The following is a 22,018-nucleotide window of genomic DNA, read 5'->3' as shown; positions in this document are numbered from 1 at the left end:
AAGTGAAGTATTGTAAAATGATGTATTTTTAATTTTTTTTTTATGAATAAAATGATGTAATGGGACAAAAATTTCAGCTTGCTTGTATTTTTTTATATATTTTCAATCACATTTTGATAAGACCAAACGAAAAAAAGTAAATAAAATGTAGGTTTTCTCAAAAAAACAAAAATAAAATGTAGGTGGTTGTTTTCTTCAATCTATAAATCTTATATACGTGCTCCATCAAATTGACCAATATATAACTCCCAATAAATAACTCTATACTCCTTTCCTTATGTAGGTATATGTATTTGGTCGAGGTCACAATTTTTTCCTTATTGATACAAACTTGGTAACATAGCAAGAGAAAGTCATTAGAAAATGGCAGTATATATATATATATATATATATTTTCTTTTGAAAGTAAAAGAAAAAAAAAAGTAGTATATTGATATAATCGTAACATATAAATGGATTAAAAAAAATACACATAATTTCTTCTTCTTCTTCTTTTTTTTTTTTTTTGATAAAACATTTCATTACTTCTTGAGTTGTACCGAAACGGAGTTTTAATTTTTTAACTTGGTAAAACATGAAAGCTCTTAAAAACCCAAGAAATGGAATCCTTAAGTGCAATAGATCACAAATTGGTTATTAAAAAAAAATTCAGTTTGATGACCTTTGTAAAAATTGATATAGCTAGATTCTCAGATAAACTAATTAATCCAGGCGGCTGTATCAATATTATGTAGGAAACTTGAATCTACAGCCCCTTTTGATATTAATTAGAAGAAGAGAAACTTTATAAACTATACAGTTTATTGCAAAAATATTACAGTTAAAATTCAATAAATTAATAATATTAGGATCGAAAAAATTTATTAATTTAGAGAATTATTAATTTAAAAAAGTTTTAATATATTCAACGTAATTCATATGGCGTCGAACACTCTTCACAATTTTGTGATACAATATAAAAATACAACATCTGAACTATTGGATGCAATAAGAAAAGTTAGATATGAGCTCTAAATAGACTTGAAATTTAAGAAAAAACAGACAACTATTGAATCATATTTCAATAGAGTGTAATATATTTTTTTCAGTTTTTATGAATTATTAATTTATGATTTTTTTGAGACAAAAAATTATAAAGAATTTTCCCGAAAAATTATTATTATCTTGTTATTTTATCGAGTTTTTCAATTTTTTACATTGACCCAAATCGGAACCGGACAATATTATTATTTTAGAGAGTTTATTAATTTACTGAATATTAATTTAAAGAATTTATGCTGTACGATTGATTTCCAAAGGGCTTCTTCATCTTCCTTCTTTTCATGAAATGTATATAATAAACCCCAGGTTTAGTCGTATGAAATGAATTAAACTTAGAAACTAACCTATGCACACAGAATTAGAAATTTTCCATTGATCAATTGCTATCTGCTAAAAGGAGAGAGAGATGTCGATTGAAAAATTATAATACATAGGAAGTATATCAATTATATCTATTCTGAACATGAAGAGAAAAAATCAAAACCAAAATTAATAAATGAAATCTGAAAATTGAATGCTTATTTTGTTACTCAATTTTGAAGTCTTTTAATTTTGTTTTGCCTCCTTGTTTCCTTGAAATGTCATCCAAAAATTCCTGCAAGAAAAGGAATCTATAAAACTCAACAGTTAAGTGGGCAATGGCGGCCATCTAATTTAGAGAAACAAAAATACAAAACGTACCTAAAGATTTTTGAACATGAAAAGAAATTTTCTTCCTTTACTCTTCTACATCCGCCAATGAACTGAAAATGGTAGATATAAGTACATTGTTGTTGAAAAAAGAGGAAGTTAAAATGGTAGATTATAATTTTGAGTTGGTCCAAAAGCTCTAGTTCATCGACTCACTGTCTGCCACTCTTAGACAAGGAATTTATAACATTTCAATCCACTTATAATATCTCACGGGAAGAAAATTATTATAAATGAAATATTTTCTCCTGTTGGTGGTTTATTTTCTCTTCTGTTTAAAACATTACAGCATTAGATTGGTTTTGACTTGATTATATTTGGCGATTTCATTTATGATGATTGACCGCAGTTTGACCTCTTGAGACCAGCCAGTTTAGATGGATTCATTTCAGAACCAGCCTGTTAAGATCGTTTCATGTTAGTCTGATCGAGAACCTTGATATTCCATTACTTGATTCGAAAACACGTGGAAATGGCAAGAATCGGAAGCTATTGATTTGATGACCGGAGTTGATTTGATACGAAAATTCGATCTAGCTCTACTACATGTTGAAACGAAATTGATCGTAGCAAGGAAATGGAACTAAGTCAATGTAAGAAAGCTAGTTTGAACGGCCTCTGTCTAGATTGCATGCATTTGCACATTTAATAGTATTAAATTACAAAACTACTACTTTCTCCATTCATTCGGAGAGCAGTGCGAAGTGAAAGTTGGGAAATTTTAAAAAAATAATTAATGATAAAATAATTTATATATATATTTATTATTTATTATATATTTAAAAATTATAAATATTTATTTAATATAATTATTAAAATTAATATAAAAATAAAATTAAAAAAAATAATTCATATTTACATAAATTTCGACCGTTAAAATGGACCAATAAAATTACGTTATCCGAGGCTTGGAGGTCCCAAACCCGACTTCCATCTCTTCTAAATCATAAACAACCTAAAAACCTTGTTGCTGGTAATTCCCAAGTGTTGGCCCTGGCCCACCACTCAGCTCCTCTTCATCTCCACCGTTCATCAACATCAGACACCCAACATTCCTCTTCTTCATCGCTAGCGTCCACGAATTCATGGAAAATAGTTTTTCCTAGGCAGCACCACACCACACTGGATCCGTTCCCACCAAAAGGTTAATAGCTAGGACTCATCAGTCCTGTCTTTTCCTCTTAACGACAAAAATAAAGTCCTGCCTTTTCCTCTACCTCACTCGCTCTCTTGTAAACTCGCCCGACTCGGCGGTCGAACTCGTCACAACCGAGTAGTAAAAACTCGCCGGTAACATAGTGAAAGTCGTACCGGAATCAACCACCATCCCACCGTAACCGTACCCCCGTCTTTATCAACCTTTTTCAACATCGCCGGCGCCGGAAAATTCTGTTTCTTCAGTCAATTAGTGACTTCTGGCAGAGACGATTCAAGACCAGCATGATAGCAGGTAAACCCTCCATTATATCATTTGTCTGCCAATTTAAAAGAATAATACTTTGTATGTGGAGAATTTGAAGATGTTAGTCTTGCCAAGTTTTTCCTTTTTTTCCTAAATGATAAGAACTAATAGAAGTTTTGTTTTGTGGCTCTAGATTAAGCTTTTGACTTGTCATATATGCTGTGAATTGGGTGCAAGTAACATGCATTGATTACAAGTATGAACACAAATACACAAGATGGGCACAGCCGAAGCATAAATGATTTCCCAGATGATATTTTGAAGCATATCCTTTCTTTTCTTCCACAAAGTTGGCTGTTAGAACAAGTGTTTTATCCAAAAGGTGGGAATACATGTGGACATCCCTCCCCATCCTTGATTTTTTTTCATAATAAAAGAGGCAAAAGCAAACAAAAATTTATGGATTTTGTGGATAGATTACTTATCCATCATGTTCTACCTCGGATTCAGAAATTTTCCCTCACCTGCGTTGCGGAGGATGATTTTCCTCGCATCAAAACTTGGATCTCTGGCGTTATGAGGCGCAATCCCTCTAGAGTTAGAAACCTTTCTTTACACCGGCTCTGATAAGAAGAATATCCAATATGTGTTTCCTCGTTGCATGTTTCGATGTGAAACAATGGAAATATTGAGAATTACTAATGGTGCCTTAGTTCCATCACAATTTGTTCTCCCACGTCTCAGAATATTGGTTCTCGAAGATAGTACTATTTTTGTTCACCATTCAACAAATCTTTGCTTGGAGGTTCTCCAGCTCTTGAGGAGCTGCACATATATAATTGCACTTGGGATTGGGATGAGGACGCTTCAAATGAGATCATTATTTCAGCACCTAAGCTTTTGAGTTTGACCATAGATGCATGTAAAGAGGATAGAGATCATTCTATCACGATCTCCGGCACCACAACTCAAAATATTTCGTTATGCCGGTGGATTCTACATACACTATCGGTTTCTTTTCTCATCTACAATTATCGAGGCCTCTCTCAGGTTTAAGTCTGACTCTTACTTGGGGGAAATGCCCATTGATCATTTTGACGAGGTCATAAGAGCCCTCCAACTTGTCAAAAACTTGAAACTGTCACAAGATTTTCTTCAGGCATGTTTAATTTCATTACTCCCTTTGAATTTCAAATATGTTCATGAGTTGTTATATAATCTCGTTATTCTAAATTTTTTAACATCATCTTAGTTGATTCACTTCCCAGGAACTGTCTCGTGCAAGAGTTCCCCTATTCAAAAACTTGACCGTTTTGCAGTGGGTTGATTGTGTCGATATCAATCTTGAGGAACTAGAAACGGTTCTTAATAAATTTCCGTGCCTAGAAACTCTTAGATTTCCTGAGGTAACATTTTTAACATTGTTTTTTTTCCTTTCTTTGTGAATCATTATAAGTATGACTTATGAGTTTGCTCTTTCTAAATAATGTCCAGGGCTTTCACTCAGACTCAGGGACTCGCAACTTTGATCGTCTATCGAATCTAAAGTTTATATATATACCATCAACTCTCAAGAAAATTATGATTGGAGATTTCGGTGGAGAGGGCACTGAAGGAGTTATCTGCTGTGCAAATTTTGTTGTCCAAGATGACATCCTTGGAAACTTTGGAGATAAAGATTAAGAGAGGATTAGAACAGAGAAAAGAAATCGAAACTATTTTGTCTGGGTTTACCACCGGTTCAAAATCCTTTGAGCTCAAATTGTCCAATTATTGATCACTAGCATATTAGTTTGTCGTTGTTTGGATTTAAATTAATCAGCATGGTTTTCCTCCGATACAAATTTGTCATTGTCTGTTGGCATTACTTGCTTCATAAGCCTTAGAGAAGTTATTGACCTGCATAAAGAAAAACTGCACATAAAAGAAGTAATAGAAGCACGTGATCCTTAAACAGAAACAATAGGGACATAAAACTCGAAATGGAAATAATAGGGGTATAAAATACGTGATCGTTAAACAGTAGGGACAGAAAGTACAATTTTTGCTAAAAAAAAATTCTGAGTTTACCAGCCATTTTACCGTTTAGGGTTGGTATTAAAACAGAGAGACAATAACATCAAAAAGAAAAAAAAAAAAAAGACAATTTCGCTAAACAATGGACTTTTACAAGTTTTAGGTTTTGCTTAGCTTTAGAATAAAGAAAGTTGCAGTCGTGTTGAAAGCTTACAAGGTAACCTGTCTAACTTTTTTCTTTGTTTGTCGAAAGAAATTACTACACTTTTTAAGTTTGATCGATCGGGTTAACTATATATATATATATATATATAGCTTTTGGTTTGTGGAAAATTTTACTAGTTGGCAACTTCGATTAGCTTTTTTGACCTAGGTAATGACAAGTTTGAATAGACATTCACTAGTAACTGACTCTAAAAGGATGGAGTTGAACGGAAAAGACGACGAGGACGACAGAAGCTTAAACGATTTTCGGATGGAATTCTTGAGCACATCCTTTCTTTTCTCTCAACAAAAATGGCCGTCCGAACAAGTGTATTATCCAGGTGGCAATTCCTTTGGACATCCCTTAAAAGCCTTGAATTCAATGAATTCGATTTATTCGATCTAGAAGATATGAATTATAGAAAGCTTTTTATGGATTTTGTGGAAAGAGTATTACTACATAACAATGCAGCTCGGCTAGAGAAATTTTCGGTCTCTTGCGAAGTGGAAGATGACGCGTCTCGCATAAAATCATGGATCTCTTCTGCGGTAAGATGTAATCCGAAAGAATTGTATATTGACTTTGGTGCTTTCGAGGATAAAGGTTGGAGTTGGACTGAGCAAGGATCAAGTAGTAGTGTTTCCTCGCTGGTTGTTTAGTACTAATGAAGCAATATTGGAAGTATTGAAATTAGAAGTTCATGGTTTCCTGCATCTTCTACTTCCTTCACAAGAATTTCGTCTCCAAAATCTTAAATGACTAATTCTTGATGGGTTCATTTTCGACAAGTGTCACCCGATTAACCTTCTTTTTGCTTGTCCAGTCCTTGAAGAATTGGTTATAAAAGATTGTACAAGGGAAGAGGGTTCAAATTACGATCATCTTTTTGTCGAGGTCCTATTATGCTTTCATCTCAAATATTCACTAAAATTCTTAACGATATCAATCAGGGAGGGATCCAGGATCGCATGTCGGATGGGATCGAAAATAGACATAAAATTTTAAAGTTTTAATTTAGTTTATAAAATCCGTTTTTGTTTCCTTTTTTTTCTTTAATATTGAAGTATATAAATTATTGATTAATAAATAATTTTAAATACATACTTACAACATATAACAATATCCTATTGAAATTCCTACTAAACACCAATAACAAATTTATCTCGTCCTAAAGATTTTTTTTCTTTCAAAATCTGCATTTTTTAACTAAAAAAACTATCATATAATATATTAATATTAAAATTAAATGTTAAAATTAAAATAAAAAATATTTTAAAATAAAATATTCAAATTGGTGTTAGATATTAAGCTTATTAAAACCATTACTAAATGAAAATTAATTAATAATATATGTGAAAGGTTCACTACAGTTCTTTGAAGATATAAATTTTTTTAAAAAAAAGTAAAAAACAGACACTTTTAAAGATTGAAACCAAAATTTTAATATGCATATTTAGAGTTGAACCACTTCGCCACATGCTATTTACTGACTCTACTCACTATAGTTAGTATATATATATTTAAAGTTTTTTTTTAAATCGGATGGGACATTGGTCCCCCAACCATACTGTAGGTCCGTCCTTGATACCAACTGAATTTCTTGAAATACTTGATAATAGTTAACTCACTTGACTTATTTCCTTTTTCTTTGAACCATGATGATATATAACCCTTAAATATAATTTATTTGTTCGCATTCCTACTTCCTAGGGTCCATCTCGTTCTCGTGCGGAGTGCATAAATTCGAAAACTTGATAAGCTTGAATATTTCTTTTGGGGAGGAATATCTCAGTAGTGAAGAACTAGAGTGCTTTCTAGATAAATATCCACGCTTTGAAAGTCTTTATATGCCCACGGTAACTTAATTCGCTCGCTCTTATTATTATTATTATTATTATTATTATTATTATTATTATTATTATTATTGTTATGAGCTCTTTATTTTTCCTTTCATGACATCATATAATTTTACATGATCAGTTCTTCGATGACGACTCTGACCTAGGATATCCTTTCTACTCATCAAACTTCGGACAAAGCTCCAAGTTCATGTTACGAATTCGGATTTTTGCCTTAAACAAGAGTGAGAGTCTAATCTTCGTCAATCTAACCTCAAAGGTTAGAAATTAGTAAAATGAGCAGTGATACTGGTTTTTCATAAAAACTAATCTCTCACAAAAGTTTCATAATTTATTTTCAATAAACTAAGAATAAATTATTATTATTTTTGATAGTAACTAAGAATAATATTGGCTTAAATGTTAATCAGACATTTATTAATCTGTCTAAACATTCTGTGGGGTAAAATTAAGGACTTAAAAGGCCCAAAAGACAATGAAGAGTTTTATAACGTTTCGTACCTAAATATCTTCTCATTGAAACGTTTGTTTGGTTTTTTTACATATAATGTAAAAAATGCTCACTTCTCTGCAAGCGTCGTTCCTCATGTAACAGGAAACGTCTTGGGACGGATCGTACGCGCCTCCGCTAGGCCGCTACGACCCCGACTCCGGTATGTCTCCGGGACGGATTCGTGTTTGCCCTCACGCACCCACTTATAAGGATTAATGTAAGGATAAGATAGTAAATTAACGTCGTTTCGAATTTTCGGACTTTAATTTGACTTACATTTATAGGGATGAGAGGAGAGGAGCCCTAGGAATCTCTTTCTTGACGGACAATCATAGCGATTTATACCTAATTAATAAGTCTCGGAATCCTATAAGGAATCAGTTTCTTAGAGGACAAGCACAACATAGAGATTTTATTCCTATTTAGTATGCGGGTCTCAATCCCCATTCATAGAAAATATTCCTTCCGTCTCAAATTAGATGCTAATATAAATATAATTTTTTGTCTTAAATTAAATGCAAATTTTGACAAGTTTAAAAAATATTAATTATGATTTTTCATTATATCCTCACCATCTTCATCCTCATGTCCCCATATACTCTCCTCACCAACTTTCATTATCTTCACTCACATATGCCCATAAGGATTTTTTAGTTCATACAATCACAATTATGTTGGAAAATTAACTAAAAAATATGTTTTATTGATTTGTGTGAAATCCTCTAAATTTTGACAAGTTTAAGGAACATTAATTATGTTTTTTCATTATACCATCACCATCTTCACTCTCATGTCCTCATGTACTCTCTTTCACCAACTTCATCATCTCTACCCATATATGCTCATGTAGATTTTTTAGTCCATACAATCATAATTATATTAAAAAATTAACTAAAAAATATATTTTATTGATTTGTGTGAAATCCTCTAGATTATCATATTTGAGACGGGGAAAATATTCGAAGACCTCTTTCTACTACAAGATTCTATAACATCGAGGTCCTCGAAAATTCATTAATGTAAATAACTGGAGAACCCCCCTCTACAATAATACTTGGAGAATCAGATTCATGTAGCTACATACAAAATTTACCGATATTTTCTTTGATAGAAGTTAAAATACTTTTGATTCATTGTCCCTAATGATAATTTACCATAATCGTAAGTATATAGTTATGCAAAATGACAAGAATCGATCTTTCACCATCGATCCAATGGTGATCTCAAAATGGTAAGCTTTTTGAAGTCGAAATAGTGGTTAGGGCCTAAAAATGTTCAGAGGGAACAAGACCGTTGCGGCAAATATTATGTACTTGTATCTAGTCATGTGGAAAATCAGAACAAGTAGGGTTAATTTAACTGGGACCATGCTTGTAAGTTAAGCATTTTGTGAAACGTAAGTCAAATTTTGCAACTACCTTCGAAGCCTGTAGTTATAATCAATCGTGGATGGAGATTCGCGATTAGAATGCAGTGATGAATAGATTGTTCCTGATTTGTAATTTCTGGGAATAATACACTATCCAGGGAGAGGATATTGGCAATTTTGGGGATAATATTATTGCCAGTCAGAATATTAAAGTTTCAGAAGCAGAGATTGAGTTGCAATCGGAACAATCCTACAACTCGAGAATTCGTCATCCCGAGTTGTAGGCTTGTTCCAATTGCAGTGATTGGTTTTGGCCTTCAAACTAATATGCAATTCAAGTTTCAGAAGCAGTGATTGATTTGCAATCGATCATCGCTCAGAATTAAAATTTTATTTTTTGACATTTGTAACCAGATTCTGCATTAAGAAACGTCGATCCAAATGGATTAGTCTCGCACTGAGAGTGGCACATTATTACAATCGAAAACTGGAATTGTAGAATTCAAATGGTCTAAACAAGGCACGCCTTTGTTCCCGTTTCGCTAAACGAAACAAACTGACAATGAGCAAATAAATTGGCATCCTTAAGCTAAAATTTAATTCACTGAAAGAGGGAAAGAATTTAATTGAAATTTGTATCCAGGAAGAAGCTAAACAGACTTTATTAAGAATCTGATAATGAAACACAAATGTAGAACGTTTAAACCAAATTAAACAACTATGAATTACTAACTCTAGTCTAGAAAGCATGCCTAGTCTAAGTATAGATGTCTACCATCATGCTCTTTGAAGACAAGTGTGGCAGATCCGACGCCCTAGGAACTCCAGACAGAAAATCTTCAATTTTCTCTATATCTTCTACAAAATGTCTCCGATATATTAACTCCATTGTTTCCAAGGTCGTCGACTTGGCAAGCAAAATACGCACTGCATTTAACTCCTTTGTATTTCCCGTGAAGTGTCAATTGTAATCTTCTTCAGAGTCGATGATAAACATATGAGGCTTCGAGTTTGACAGACGATTATACTTGTAGTCCTCCGAAATGCCCTTGGGAAACCGAAGAGTTTCAAGTTGTGGACATTTGTTAAGAATCATCTCCAGTTTTATAGATGTGAGATTTATTTCATGGTCCAAAAACTCCATACCCAACAAATTTCTGAATACGGGCACTTTTGCATGAGACAGAAGCTTAATCAAAGGATCTGATATTTGCAAGTATTTCACTGATTGGAGTGATCTTAATACCTCAACAAAATGACCAACACACGGCTTGCCAAAATGTTCACCACAAATCACCAAACTAGCCTTTGAAATAGAAGATTGAACCTATAGCTGTTGATGAATAGTCCTTTATAATCAAAACTTTCAAGTACAGGAGAAGATATCATGACAGGACGTGAATGTTCCAAAAACCAATCGTTACAACTATCTTCGATGGTTAAGCTCAGAAGTTTTGGTGCCGAAATAATAACCTCATATGTATTCTCTTCTTCCCAAAAGCAATCACAAATGGCCAGCTCCTCCAGAGCAGCGCTAGCAAAGAGAAGGTTTGCTAAATGGTAATCCTTGAAAGTGACAGTTTCCAATTTCAGGATTTTGAGACTTGGGAGACTAATTGGTGTAAGGAGGCTTTAGAAGATCGAAACTGAGCTTTTATTTTCAATTCTTGTAGTGATTCACAGCTAAACAATACTTGCAGTGCTTCGCTATCGCTATACAAGCTTTCCGGATACTCCGGGCTATCATCATCATAAATACAGTCTAACGTGATGTCACATACTTTGGGATTGCACCTAGCTATGGCAGAAATCCATGTTTTGATCCTAGAAACATCATGTTCCACATCGCAGTAGAGGAAAACATTCTGAATCTTCTTAGGCATAGGACAAAATAGTACTCTTTCAACAAAACCCATAAAGTGCTTTCTTTTTTCTTTGCAGTGGAGGGAAAGTAGATACTGATCTTATTACGATGGTAATTCATGGAGTCTTCTTACCTGGAAACCTTTTCAAGTTCAGAAATATCAAGGATGGGAAGGGATGTCCACATATATTTCCACTTTTTGGATAATATACTCGTTCGAGCGGCACATTTTGTGCTAAGAAAAGATAGTATGTGTCTAAGGACTAAGAATGTCATCGGGGAAATCGTCTAAGCTTGTTTCGGGAACATGCATATTGTCATCTTCCTTCCTTTTACGCTTACCAAGTAACGAACCCTTAACCATGCTTTTCTGTGTCGTGTTCTGACGGAGAAGTATATGTAACCCTGCTTGATCTGTCATAAACAAATCGATGTATCGAATTTAATTAAGCTTTGGACGGTTGGAATTTTGGGTCTTTCGAATTATATTTATAAGGAAAAGGAGAACCCTAGAAATTTGTGGACAAGCAAGGCGATCTATTCCATCTCAGAGTCTGATTAGGAATCTCTTTCTTAGAGGACAAGCATAGCTATACTTTTTTCCTATTTAGACGTCTCTTTTAGCATTCACGGAAAATAATTAGAGATTCTTACAATAAGATTGAATAACATTGACATCATTGATTCTTTTAAGTTTGAATCATATGGTAATCAGTCCGGAGACGAGTATCCGGAAAGAATCAATAAACTTATCCAAATCTCCAGCATGGACCAGCAAATATTCAAAAGATGGATAAAATTGCAGGACGACAAAATTCAGGCGCAAATTGAATAATACTGAGTTAGCATTTCGTAGTAGCAAAGCATCAGTTCCAAAATTTTCCATAAAAACGAATCTTCTTCGAAACTAACTGTAGTTCATTGGGTACAACTTTTAAGACTATGCTAAAGAACATATGATGTATACAAAAAAGAACACATTTGGTTTTACTCTCTCAATAACAGTATACCATTTCAGAAACATAGTATGCCTGTTGTCGTCACTGGTATACGATGATAGGGAAACTTTCCGAAACAGAGTTTATATCAAAAAAAAAATGGAGGAAAATTTAAAATTGTATATCTACCTATCTGCTTAGAGGCTCTAACTGAATTTCCATCCTTTCAGAAGGTTGTGCTTGTGAGTCCTTCTGTGCACGAGCTATACCTGGGCTCAAGAGATCGGTAGAATCATCCTCGTCAAGGTCACCCAAAACCCAGTTGCTTCTTCCGAACAATCTTTCTCTTCTTTGTCGTCTTTCACGATATTCTAAATATACGATAATCAGTGCGAGAAGCAAAAACCAGATTGCCAAAGCCAAACTAAGCTCCTGAACATCTTCCCCATCATATCTATCTCCTAAATGCTTCATTCCTGTGAAAAGTGCCACGATTCCGGCCACGGCAGCACATCTGCCAACGATCGTATGACAATATTCCCAAACTACCCTCTTCGACGAGATTTCGGACAAATTTGACGGTTTCTTAGGCCTCAAGGATGCATTCACTGGTTGTAAGCAAGCTAATACTATAGCAGTGATACCAAATTTAACATGTAATGTACTCAAAGAAAATCCACGAATCTCAGCCACAGCAAAAAGGAAGCCGAGGAGGCAAATTGCTAATCCTGAATATTGCAAGTAAACGTGAATCTGGTACCACCCATCTCCTTTAAGGTGTTTTAAGTATCTAGCAGCCAAAATACCACCTGGAAGCAAAATTCCCCAAGCCAAGAACATCATGAACCCGTGAACAGCCAAAACTGGTCTTAGGTCTTGCTCTGCCTCGGCAGAACCACGCATAAGCAACACACGGAATGGCCTTTGACTTGTAGCAAAATGCATATTACTCTCAGTTAAATGACCATTACTCCATTTTGTGCCCATTGCCCATATCACTTTCAAAGGAGTCGTCGGATCGATGATATTTTTACATTCAGGTTTATCATCCTTGTGACTGCACGACGGTTTTAAGGGCCGTGTAAACTCCATGGAAATGATCCCATTTTCCGACTTGCAGCGAACAAAAGTTAGATTCTCGTTTGTAGGATGTATGCTATATGCATCCTGTCCGTCGATCCAATAAGTATTCACATGTCCTTCACCAGCATCGTCAATCCAACCGACATAGGTGTAGCTATTGATCATTCCACTGCCAAATCCAATTGCTAGATAACCACTCTTTTTCTCGCCGCGAGCCGCGATAGAGATAGAATCATTCGACAATGCCCAAAAGAAGTTAACTTGTTGATCATCCAAGACAACACTGTTATTATACATATCGGACAAACCTCCATCGACAACCTGAACTCTCCAACCCATTTTCTGCTGAAATGCCGAATGATAGTAAACTTGATCAGGTGTATTCCTACCCGGTGCCCAAACTAACTCCGTTGGACTTGCTACAACACCTTCGGCTTCCAGCCCTCCGGCATATATAATTTCAGTGGCGTTCCTCAAAGTTGCATTCCCGCCAAGCAAATCCGAAGTGATATAAAAAGCAACATCATGGCCAGCCTGTAATGAAAACTTAATCGGGACACCCCTTTCCACCTTCAACACGGGAGCCTCTTTCTTATTAATGTAGAGCACTTTTTCCGGGTTAGGAGGATTCGGGTAATGAAGTGAGGGACCCGTTGTCACGATGAGCGGAACGTTCTTTTCAGCAATAATCAATTCTTGATCCTCCTTATCCTCTGCATCTAAAGGCCCTAAACATTCATTCACATGGTCTGAAACATTAAGATTCAAACTACCATAGGTAACGTCTCTCGGCCCTCCGTGATTCTGAGGAAGATAATACGGCCAAATAGTATCCGGTGGCTTAACCAACCCCAATGCCCAGATAACTGACATGCTTGCATTAGCATCAATCCCCAAATCGTACTTTTTATCCTCGGATTCCAGTTTCCTTCTATACCTGATAAAAGTAACCCCATCTCTTCTATGCCCATAAACCAATTCAATGTCATTCATAGAATCCGACGTTTCATATACATTATCAGGGCAAACCCCAGAAACAGAACCATCTTTGTCCAATGTACATTCCTTGTATTTCGTAATGAAGAAATCATCGACAAATGGGATTCCGTTTTCAGTGAACCCTGCGACTGCCACGTCAGAGCCGATCATAAGACCTGAATCGGAATTCGGGTCGGCCCAGCCAAACGCCATGTAATTCTGAGTCCCGGCAGCAGCCTCCAATCCAATATCGAGCACACCCTCGTGCGAATCCAGTGTCCATCTAATCCTAAAGTTTTTAGACAATACCTTACAGCTATCGAAGACGGTTGGAACCATGAACCCGGTGGCGTTGTTATCCGAGCCAGATTCAGAACCATTCCCAGGAGAAGGTGCCGGAGCCATATCCGACACGTTGAACAAAACGTGCCCGAAATCAGAGGCAGTAGGCAAATCCCAAACAGAGAGAACCTGGATTTCGTCCCAGGTAATATTCTCCAACAAACGAACAGTAAAAGATGCATTTTTCATAGTGTCGTTGAATTTATGATCGGAGATGATAAAGCCATTAGTGAGGTTACCAAAATCCGACCCGATCGCGCCCCAGAAATGGACGTCTGCACCTGCCAACATGTCGAATTCCGAAACATTGAAAGAGCAATCATCGATTACTTCCATGAGTCCTCTCAACTGGTGTTGAACCATCGTGAAATGAGATTTGAACCCGATTAACGAGCTCGTATTCGAGCATGTTTCAGCTCGACCAAGTTCGGCATAGCTAAGGAGGAATAGAAAGCTCAACAGAAACCCCAGATAAGAACATGGGTTTTTCTGCTGGTGGTGGTGGTTCATGGAAGATTTAGTGATAGAGATCCGGATCCGGATCTGATCGGACGAGGGTCAGAAATAGTAGAGCAACAAAACTGAAATTTTATAAGATAGTTGAGATAGAGAGACAAAGTAAACTGGGCTGGCGCGAGAGAGAAATATGAGTGGCGGAGTCTCCGTCGTCTGTGGCGGTGAGTTTGATTTTAAAGGTTCGATTTTGTTATTAGAGTTTTGTTTTTTTTCTTTCCAGGTAAAGAAAGAGAAGATGAGAGAAAATTGTGACCGAGTGGCAATTTTGTAATTTTTTTTTTCTTTTCGTTTGCTTCGACTCTACGTTGTTGTGGAGGTTGGTTGACTCGTTTTCCACTTCCCAAAATGAACATGTTCTTTCTACCACTATTGATTTTACAAAATTTAATTTCAAAAAGACTTCACTTAATAATTTACTTTACGTGATTAGTTGTAATTGAGTTTGCTTAAACATGATTACTTGTAATTAATTCTGGCTTATTAACGTTTAAGCATATACAAAATATCAAAACTAAATGAAGTGTGCTACGTAGGTTTCGTAATCGGCACAAGTAATTTTGGACTACTTTTCATTTTTAAAGTCTTTCTTATTGATTGATTCGAGGATTGAATCGAAATTAACAAATAGAATCATCAATTGTAATTCTGAAAGATGCTCGACTTATTCAGAAATTTCAAAGCGATCGGTTTATTTAGATTTTAATTAACAAGTCATAGTTCCCTCTCTGTTGGACAAAAAATATGTATTTTAGAAAATAAATGTATAAATTAATTTTATAAATAATTGATAATTTGTATTAAGAATTTGTAAATTTAAATGAAATATTGATTACAATATTTATAAAGCAATTATAAGTATTTTGAGTTATTTTAAAATTATAATCCTTTTAATATTAAAATCTTATATCAGTGTACTTATACTAATTATAAGTATTTTGAGTTATTTTAAAATTATAATCTTTTTAATATTAAAATCTTATATCAGTGTACTTATACTACCTTCGTTTACAAACAAACATATTTTTTCGATTTTTTGATATGATTTAATTGATTAGATATATCGAGGATATTTTGGTCAAATAAATATTTTTTAAAAATTAAAATTTTATCAAATAAAACAAAACAATATATATAACTTGACAAATTTTTTATTTGACAAAAATATTCTACATACACTTAATTAATTATATCATGTTAAAAAAAAATCAAAATATTAGGAAATAATAAATAAAAGAATTATAGACACGTGTAAAAATTTGATTCTATAATAAAATAACTGCAGCTTAAACAATTTAATTCATCCTTCCTATATCGTCAATGAGGCTTTTTAACCCGGAAACTGAACCTACTTGAATCCGATCGATCCCTGTCATACGTAAGTATCGAGTTTGCTAGCATTTAAGGTCCTTCAACTTTTATAAATTTTGCATCTGGCTCCTTTAACTTCAATCTAGCTCCTTAAACTACTAATTGAATTCTGACACACATTTGCCGTTGAGAAAAGATTCTTGCTCCCTTCCCATTTCGAGAGTTTAAATCGACTCTCTGCAGAACCTACAAGTAAAGCCAATATTCTGCAAATCTTACTCATGTATCTCTCTTTATCCTCCAAAAGCCAAAATGTCCAAAATAGCATATTATTTCCATACAAAAACAAAAATACAATTCAAGAGGAATTAGTTTGGCAATCATAATTTGGAATCATAAGGATTATTATTATTATAGAAAATCTAACTTCGGTAATTTACAAAGAAACTCAAAACTACTACATTGGTCTGTAGTTAAGGTTTCTGTTACAAAGGAAGAAAAAAGAAGAAGCAAAGAGGGTAAAAGTCACAACTAAAATCATACTCTTTTTTTGCCAAAGTATACAAAAGACAACAATTAAAAGGTCTCACACATGATGATCAACTAAGTCTACAAATATTATCAATTTCCTTCAACTGAATAAGTTTTTCCTTTTTATTATATTTCAACTAATTCTTAATTAGCACCTTGTCCGTTCTCTACGCCAAGGCCATACAAGACTCCAGCATACTTCTCTGTGGAGCCATTGAAAAAGTTATCCCTCAACTTCCTAAATGCACAAGATGTCAGCAGACTATCCGATCCTGCTTGATGACACGCCCCGAATCTTTCCACCTCCAAAATCTCGGCGAGCTTGTTTAAACCGCCATGGAGACTATTGCAAAACTTCATCAAATGCTTGATGTCGTAAACAACAGGGAAATACATGTTGATAAGATCGAAGAATCCTGCTTGAGTCTCTGGTAAAGCTCTGCAAGTTAGCAGCTTTAGCAAGTAGCCGAAATCATATCCACTATGGAAGGTAACCCATTGGACGGTGTCGTTTAACACGATCCCAGACGACATCAGCAGCTCTCCAAAACGGTTTACATCGATACCCTGCTCGTTATTCTTCTTGAAATCGATCCCACACTGGTTCAACAGCTCGATCGAATCGCTTGCGAAGATATCTTCGCTCACGTTGAACTCTCGGAAGTTGAATTGCCAGATACAAGATTTCTCCGTGCCGCAAGTTGGCATGTTCCCGTTTTCGTCGGAGAAAGTGAGACCCAATTGGATCAATTTCAACATATCAACGTTATCTTTCAAAGTCTGGTAGTTGAACTCGTTGATATTCTTGAAATTCCCGACTGGACGAAGCACAACACCTGGGAACTCGGTATCCATAGCTACGTAATTGTAACTGTCGACGATTTCACGAATCAGAGCAAACTCTTCTTCAAGATTATCACTCCATACTTCCCGAATATGAATCGCATCGTCCCCTTTGGGCAAAATCGACATTTTTCCAAATTGAAATCAAACAGTACAAGGAAAACCCCAGAAACCACAGATCTGACACCCAAAACGGAAGCTTTTTATGACCCTTAAACAGATCTGAAACGGAAAGCATAGAAATTAAAAGGAAATTCAAACACAGAACAAAAAAAAAACCCTAGATAGTAGTTAATAGACAGTAATAGGATGTGGGTTTTGTAGATCTAACCTTGGATAAACGATATTTGTAGTCGGAATTAACAGATCTTGAGCTTCCGAACAGTTAATTTGGGATTTGTTAGAGAGGTTTTAGGGGTCAACGATGAGAGAGAGAAGGGGAAGATGAGCTCGTCGTGTGTATAAATATTTTTTGAGAAGAAAAAAAGCAGGATAGTGATTAGTGAGTGATTAATTAATTAATTAAATTAAATTAATTAAAAATAATTAGTAGGAAAGTGATGGCGCTGCTGAGCAATGACCAGGTCCACAACGTCGTCGTTTGCACGTCTTTTTGGTTTTCAAATGTCACCAACTAATTTTAGATTTATACTATTACAAATGTCAACTAATTTATTTTCTCACTTCAAAAAAAATTATTTTCTAGAATTTAAATTAAGAGTGTATTTGTTTGGATTTAATAATTTTTAATGAAATTTTTAATTTGAATAATTTAGATTTTAATCATTAAAAATATTTATTTTTTTAAAAAATTAAATATTTAATTGTTTTTAATACTTCTAAACAAATAAATATATCGCTTAATTCCACTCAGATGCTAATGAGAGATGCCCTAGAGTGTTTTGACACTGCATCCAACATGCCAAATGGAACATTTTGAGTCGAATCTTTTATTTTCATTTTTTTCATATATTTTTATTTTGTCTCTTTTATTTATACGGTAACACGTAGTAATAATATTATTCTCTTTCAACTTTTTTAATTAAAATATATATATTTAATTTACTTTGTATTTCATATACAATAATAATATTACATAGTTTCAAACCACTATTACTGCTGCATTTTTCTCTCTTTTTCTTTTTCTTGACTTACATTATACTTTATTTTTGTAAGGTATATTTTTATTCAAACACTAATAGTAATCATATTTTTTTCTTTCAATTTTTCAAATTAAAAATCAACATATTATATTTTATGAGTATATTAATACTCAGTAAAATAAATTTATATTTTGACTATCTAATTATTATTATTATTTATATAATAATAATTTCTAAAATTTTTTTTAAAAAAAATACAATTAAGATGTATTCAGATATTTAAAAAAACAAACAGTCTTAATAGACCAATATTCAGATTCATATATAATATTTTAATATTCAAATTTGTATTCAGACATCTTAATTTTATAAAAATGCAGCCTAAGACCAAGAAACTTATAGTTTGGTAAATCTCATAATGTTTATGAATAATTCATTTAGTTATACCAAAAAAATTTCAATTATACCACAAACAAAAAATGAACAATTCATGAAATAATTTTTTTAATTTAAATTTTCATTATTGCCATGTACATTATTATATTTCTTAAATATATTAAGATATCCTACGGTAAAATATAAGAAAAAGCTCTCTTCTTGGTGAAATATAGTAAATGCAAAATTCCATATAGTATATTTTAGGATATATATATATATATCATATCATATAATGGATATATATTTTCTTCAAAATCATTGTTCATCTTATTCGATACATATAGTACATAGATGTATACAGGATACACACCATGTGGTTTAGGAAGGAAAGACAAGATGCAAACTACATGAATTAATTATCCAAGCGAGCTACCACATAAATATGTTCACCAAATATAATATAAAGAAGTGAAAGCATACAATCCTAGTTCTTGTCTTTTAATATTTCAGCCAGTCATGTGAAGAATATAATGTATATATAATGCCTTTTGTTTTTTAGGGTTATGGAATATTTCGAGCATTGTTTGATTAAAGATGATTATATGGAGATTGGAGAGTCTTTGGAATATTCTAGAAATTATATAAATGGAAGTTTTTATTTGTAAATCGTTAAAATCGTGAAGATAGTTTATATCAAGATTTAATTTTATGATAAAGAAGTTGTTATTTTTTATTATCTTCGCTATCTTAACGATTTACAATACGACTTGTTATTTCTACTTGCATGATGGATTGATTAATTATGATAACTAGTTTGACCTCTTTTATATTACAAATTATACATATAAAGAATTCTATTGAAGTTTATGTTTATCACTATTATTTATTAAGTTTGTGATATGAAGGGAATTAGATATGCTTACTAGCAAGAAATTATAAATGTCCCCTATCGACCCTAAAAGTTAAACACGATATAAGAATTTTGGCGTGAGATAAACATATTTATCTTTTTCGGATATGGTATACTCAGGATAATTAATTTAATTGACTAAAATTAAATAAGTTTCGGGTATACCATTTTCGAAAATATGTATGTGCTTAATTAAATTTCTTTTTTAATTAATTAAGATTAAAAATCTCGAGAATAATATTTCCAAAATATATAAAGTATGTTTACCTCCAAAAGTTGGCATGTAAAAAAATGGAGCACCCTGCTTACTAGAACGAGACTAAACCACAATTAGGTGGTTTTTTTTTTTTTTTTTTTTTTTTTTTTCTGGAGATGAAATGAAAATAACAATTACCAAATAGTAACATAAAGTTTTGAAGTGGACTGAAGTCTAATTATTTATATATATATATATATCCAGTTAGGCTTTGATCTTTATAATTAGCAATCAATCAAATTCAATCTAGTCCCCGCGACAACAAAAACACCGAGAATGAAATTTCATTGCATTAAGACTATACTATACCATATAGAAGAGAAACTACAATAATGAGGGATTGAGTTCGTAACTTATGTGGTTCTCAATTTATTTTTTATTAAATTTTCGTTTTCGCAATGAATTATTATATCTCCCTCTTCAAAAAATGAAAGAATTATTTGATCTCGGAGAATAACTTTTTTTTACTAGTACATGCCATGCAAAAGAGTGAAAGACTTCATAGATTGTATTTTTACTGACACTACCTCAAAAAAAAAATAATAATAATTTTCACTGACATGGTAAAAGACAAAAAATGAAAAATGACAGCCATATTTAGATTCGGCATCCGACAGGTCCGCCACGTGTCGTTTGGTGACTTGTCTTTATCCCAGAGAAGCTATTCCACACTCACTATGTCATCATGATAGTTAAAATCGATCTCCAGATATCTCTCCTTGTCTCTCTCGTACAAAATAAATATCTCCACAACATGAGGCTTAGATCTGACACTGCCCGTTTTTAGGTACAAACCATATCCAAATCCAATCAATCCAAATCCTGAGTTTTCTGTTTGGTTCCTGAGAAAATTAACTAGCAACGAGAAACTATTTTGATTTTTTATTCTTTTTTGATTTGATTTTTTATTCTTTTACAGGTCAACCCATATTGAGGAGGATTATTAATAACTTCAAAAGAGAGCCATGGATAGAATTCGAATCACAATGATGCAACATGAAGCATTGTTCAAGGAACAGGTAACTTATACTACCTCCGTCCCAAAATAGATGCAAATGTATTGAAAAATTTGCATCTATTTTGGACAGAGGGAGTATTTCCTTTCCTGGAGGATTGTGATAACTTAGTAGTGTTGACGAAATTAGTCTGAATGCTCCAATGTTATCCTAAACTTACTTAGGTGTGATTGCCTTGTATTTTATGTGAGATGTAATTTAATATTAATTCTAAGAGGCAAACAGAACAAGTTATCATAATTTAGTTCATATTATTATCATTAATAATAAATAAAACATAAATACATGCTAATTTAGTGCATTTCATGACTTGAAATAGGTTGAGGCTCTACACAAGTTGTACGGAATTCAGACATCAGCAATGCAAGAGCTAAAGAAACAAATTGGGGAAGACTTGTTGGCTCTCACGCTTGGTCCGTTTCGAATATCTAATAAGGAAATGAGAAATTTTGATCTTGAAAAACTCCCAGAAGAATATTGTATGCAAGAGGAGGAGTCCGAGATTATTGTAGACGGCTCGATTAGTTCCGGATTGGTAGATGCTAATTCAGCTGTCTCGGCAAATGAGATTTCTTCTTTTGGAAGCAACAACCCAGAAGTTGCCATTGGCATGGATTCTCGTTGTTTGAAGCAAAGGTTAACTGCAACAGACTATAATAAGGCTTCAGAAGATCTTCAGATGGCTGAGAATTTCCATTCGGATTCAAACAATACGAGTGATAGCTGCAACAAAGAGAATATAGCCTATCAGGTACAAATCTAAACTCTAAAAACTCTGTTTTGTGTCACAAAAAGGATCAATTCGGTTAGTGTTTTTGGCCCAAACTGACTAAGTTGACTACATTCCATTTCACGTTGTGCAAACTGAAACCGACAG

General features: G+C 33.6%; 2 protein-coding genes across 2 annotated transcripts; both read right to left on the bottom strand.

The window, feature by feature from the left end:
- Positions 1–12,066: 12,066 nt before the first annotated feature.
- Positions 12,067–14,790, bottom strand: LOC139883158 (cytochrome b561, DM13 and DOMON domain-containing protein At5g54830). Its single transcript, XM_071867374.1, has one exon. It carries the CDS (start codon positions 14,788–14,790, stop codon positions 12,067–12,069), a length of 2,724 nt encoding a protein of 907 aa, XP_071723475.1.
- Positions 14,791–16,779: 1,989 nt separating this feature from the next.
- LOC139883154 (probable CCR4-associated factor 1 homolog 7) lies at positions 16,780–17,607 on the bottom strand. Its single transcript, XM_071867369.1, has one exon. It carries the CDS (start codon positions 17,605–17,607, stop codon positions 16,780–16,782), a length of 828 nt encoding a protein of 275 aa, XP_071723470.1.
- Between the last annotated feature and the right edge of the window lie 4,411 nt (positions 17,608–22,018).

This window comes from Rutidosis leptorrhynchoides, unplaced genomic scaffold (genome assembly GCF_046630445.1).
Source record: "Rutidosis leptorrhynchoides isolate AG116_Rl617_1_P2 unplaced genomic scaffold, CSIRO_AGI_Rlap_v1 contig361, whole genome shotgun sequence".
NCBI classification, from domain to species: domain Eukaryota; kingdom Viridiplantae; phylum Streptophyta; class Magnoliopsida; order Asterales; family Asteraceae; genus Rutidosis; species Rutidosis leptorrhynchoides.
The sequence above is the reverse complement of the archived record's forward strand: the minus strand, read 5'-3'. Positions and strand labels throughout refer to the sequence as shown.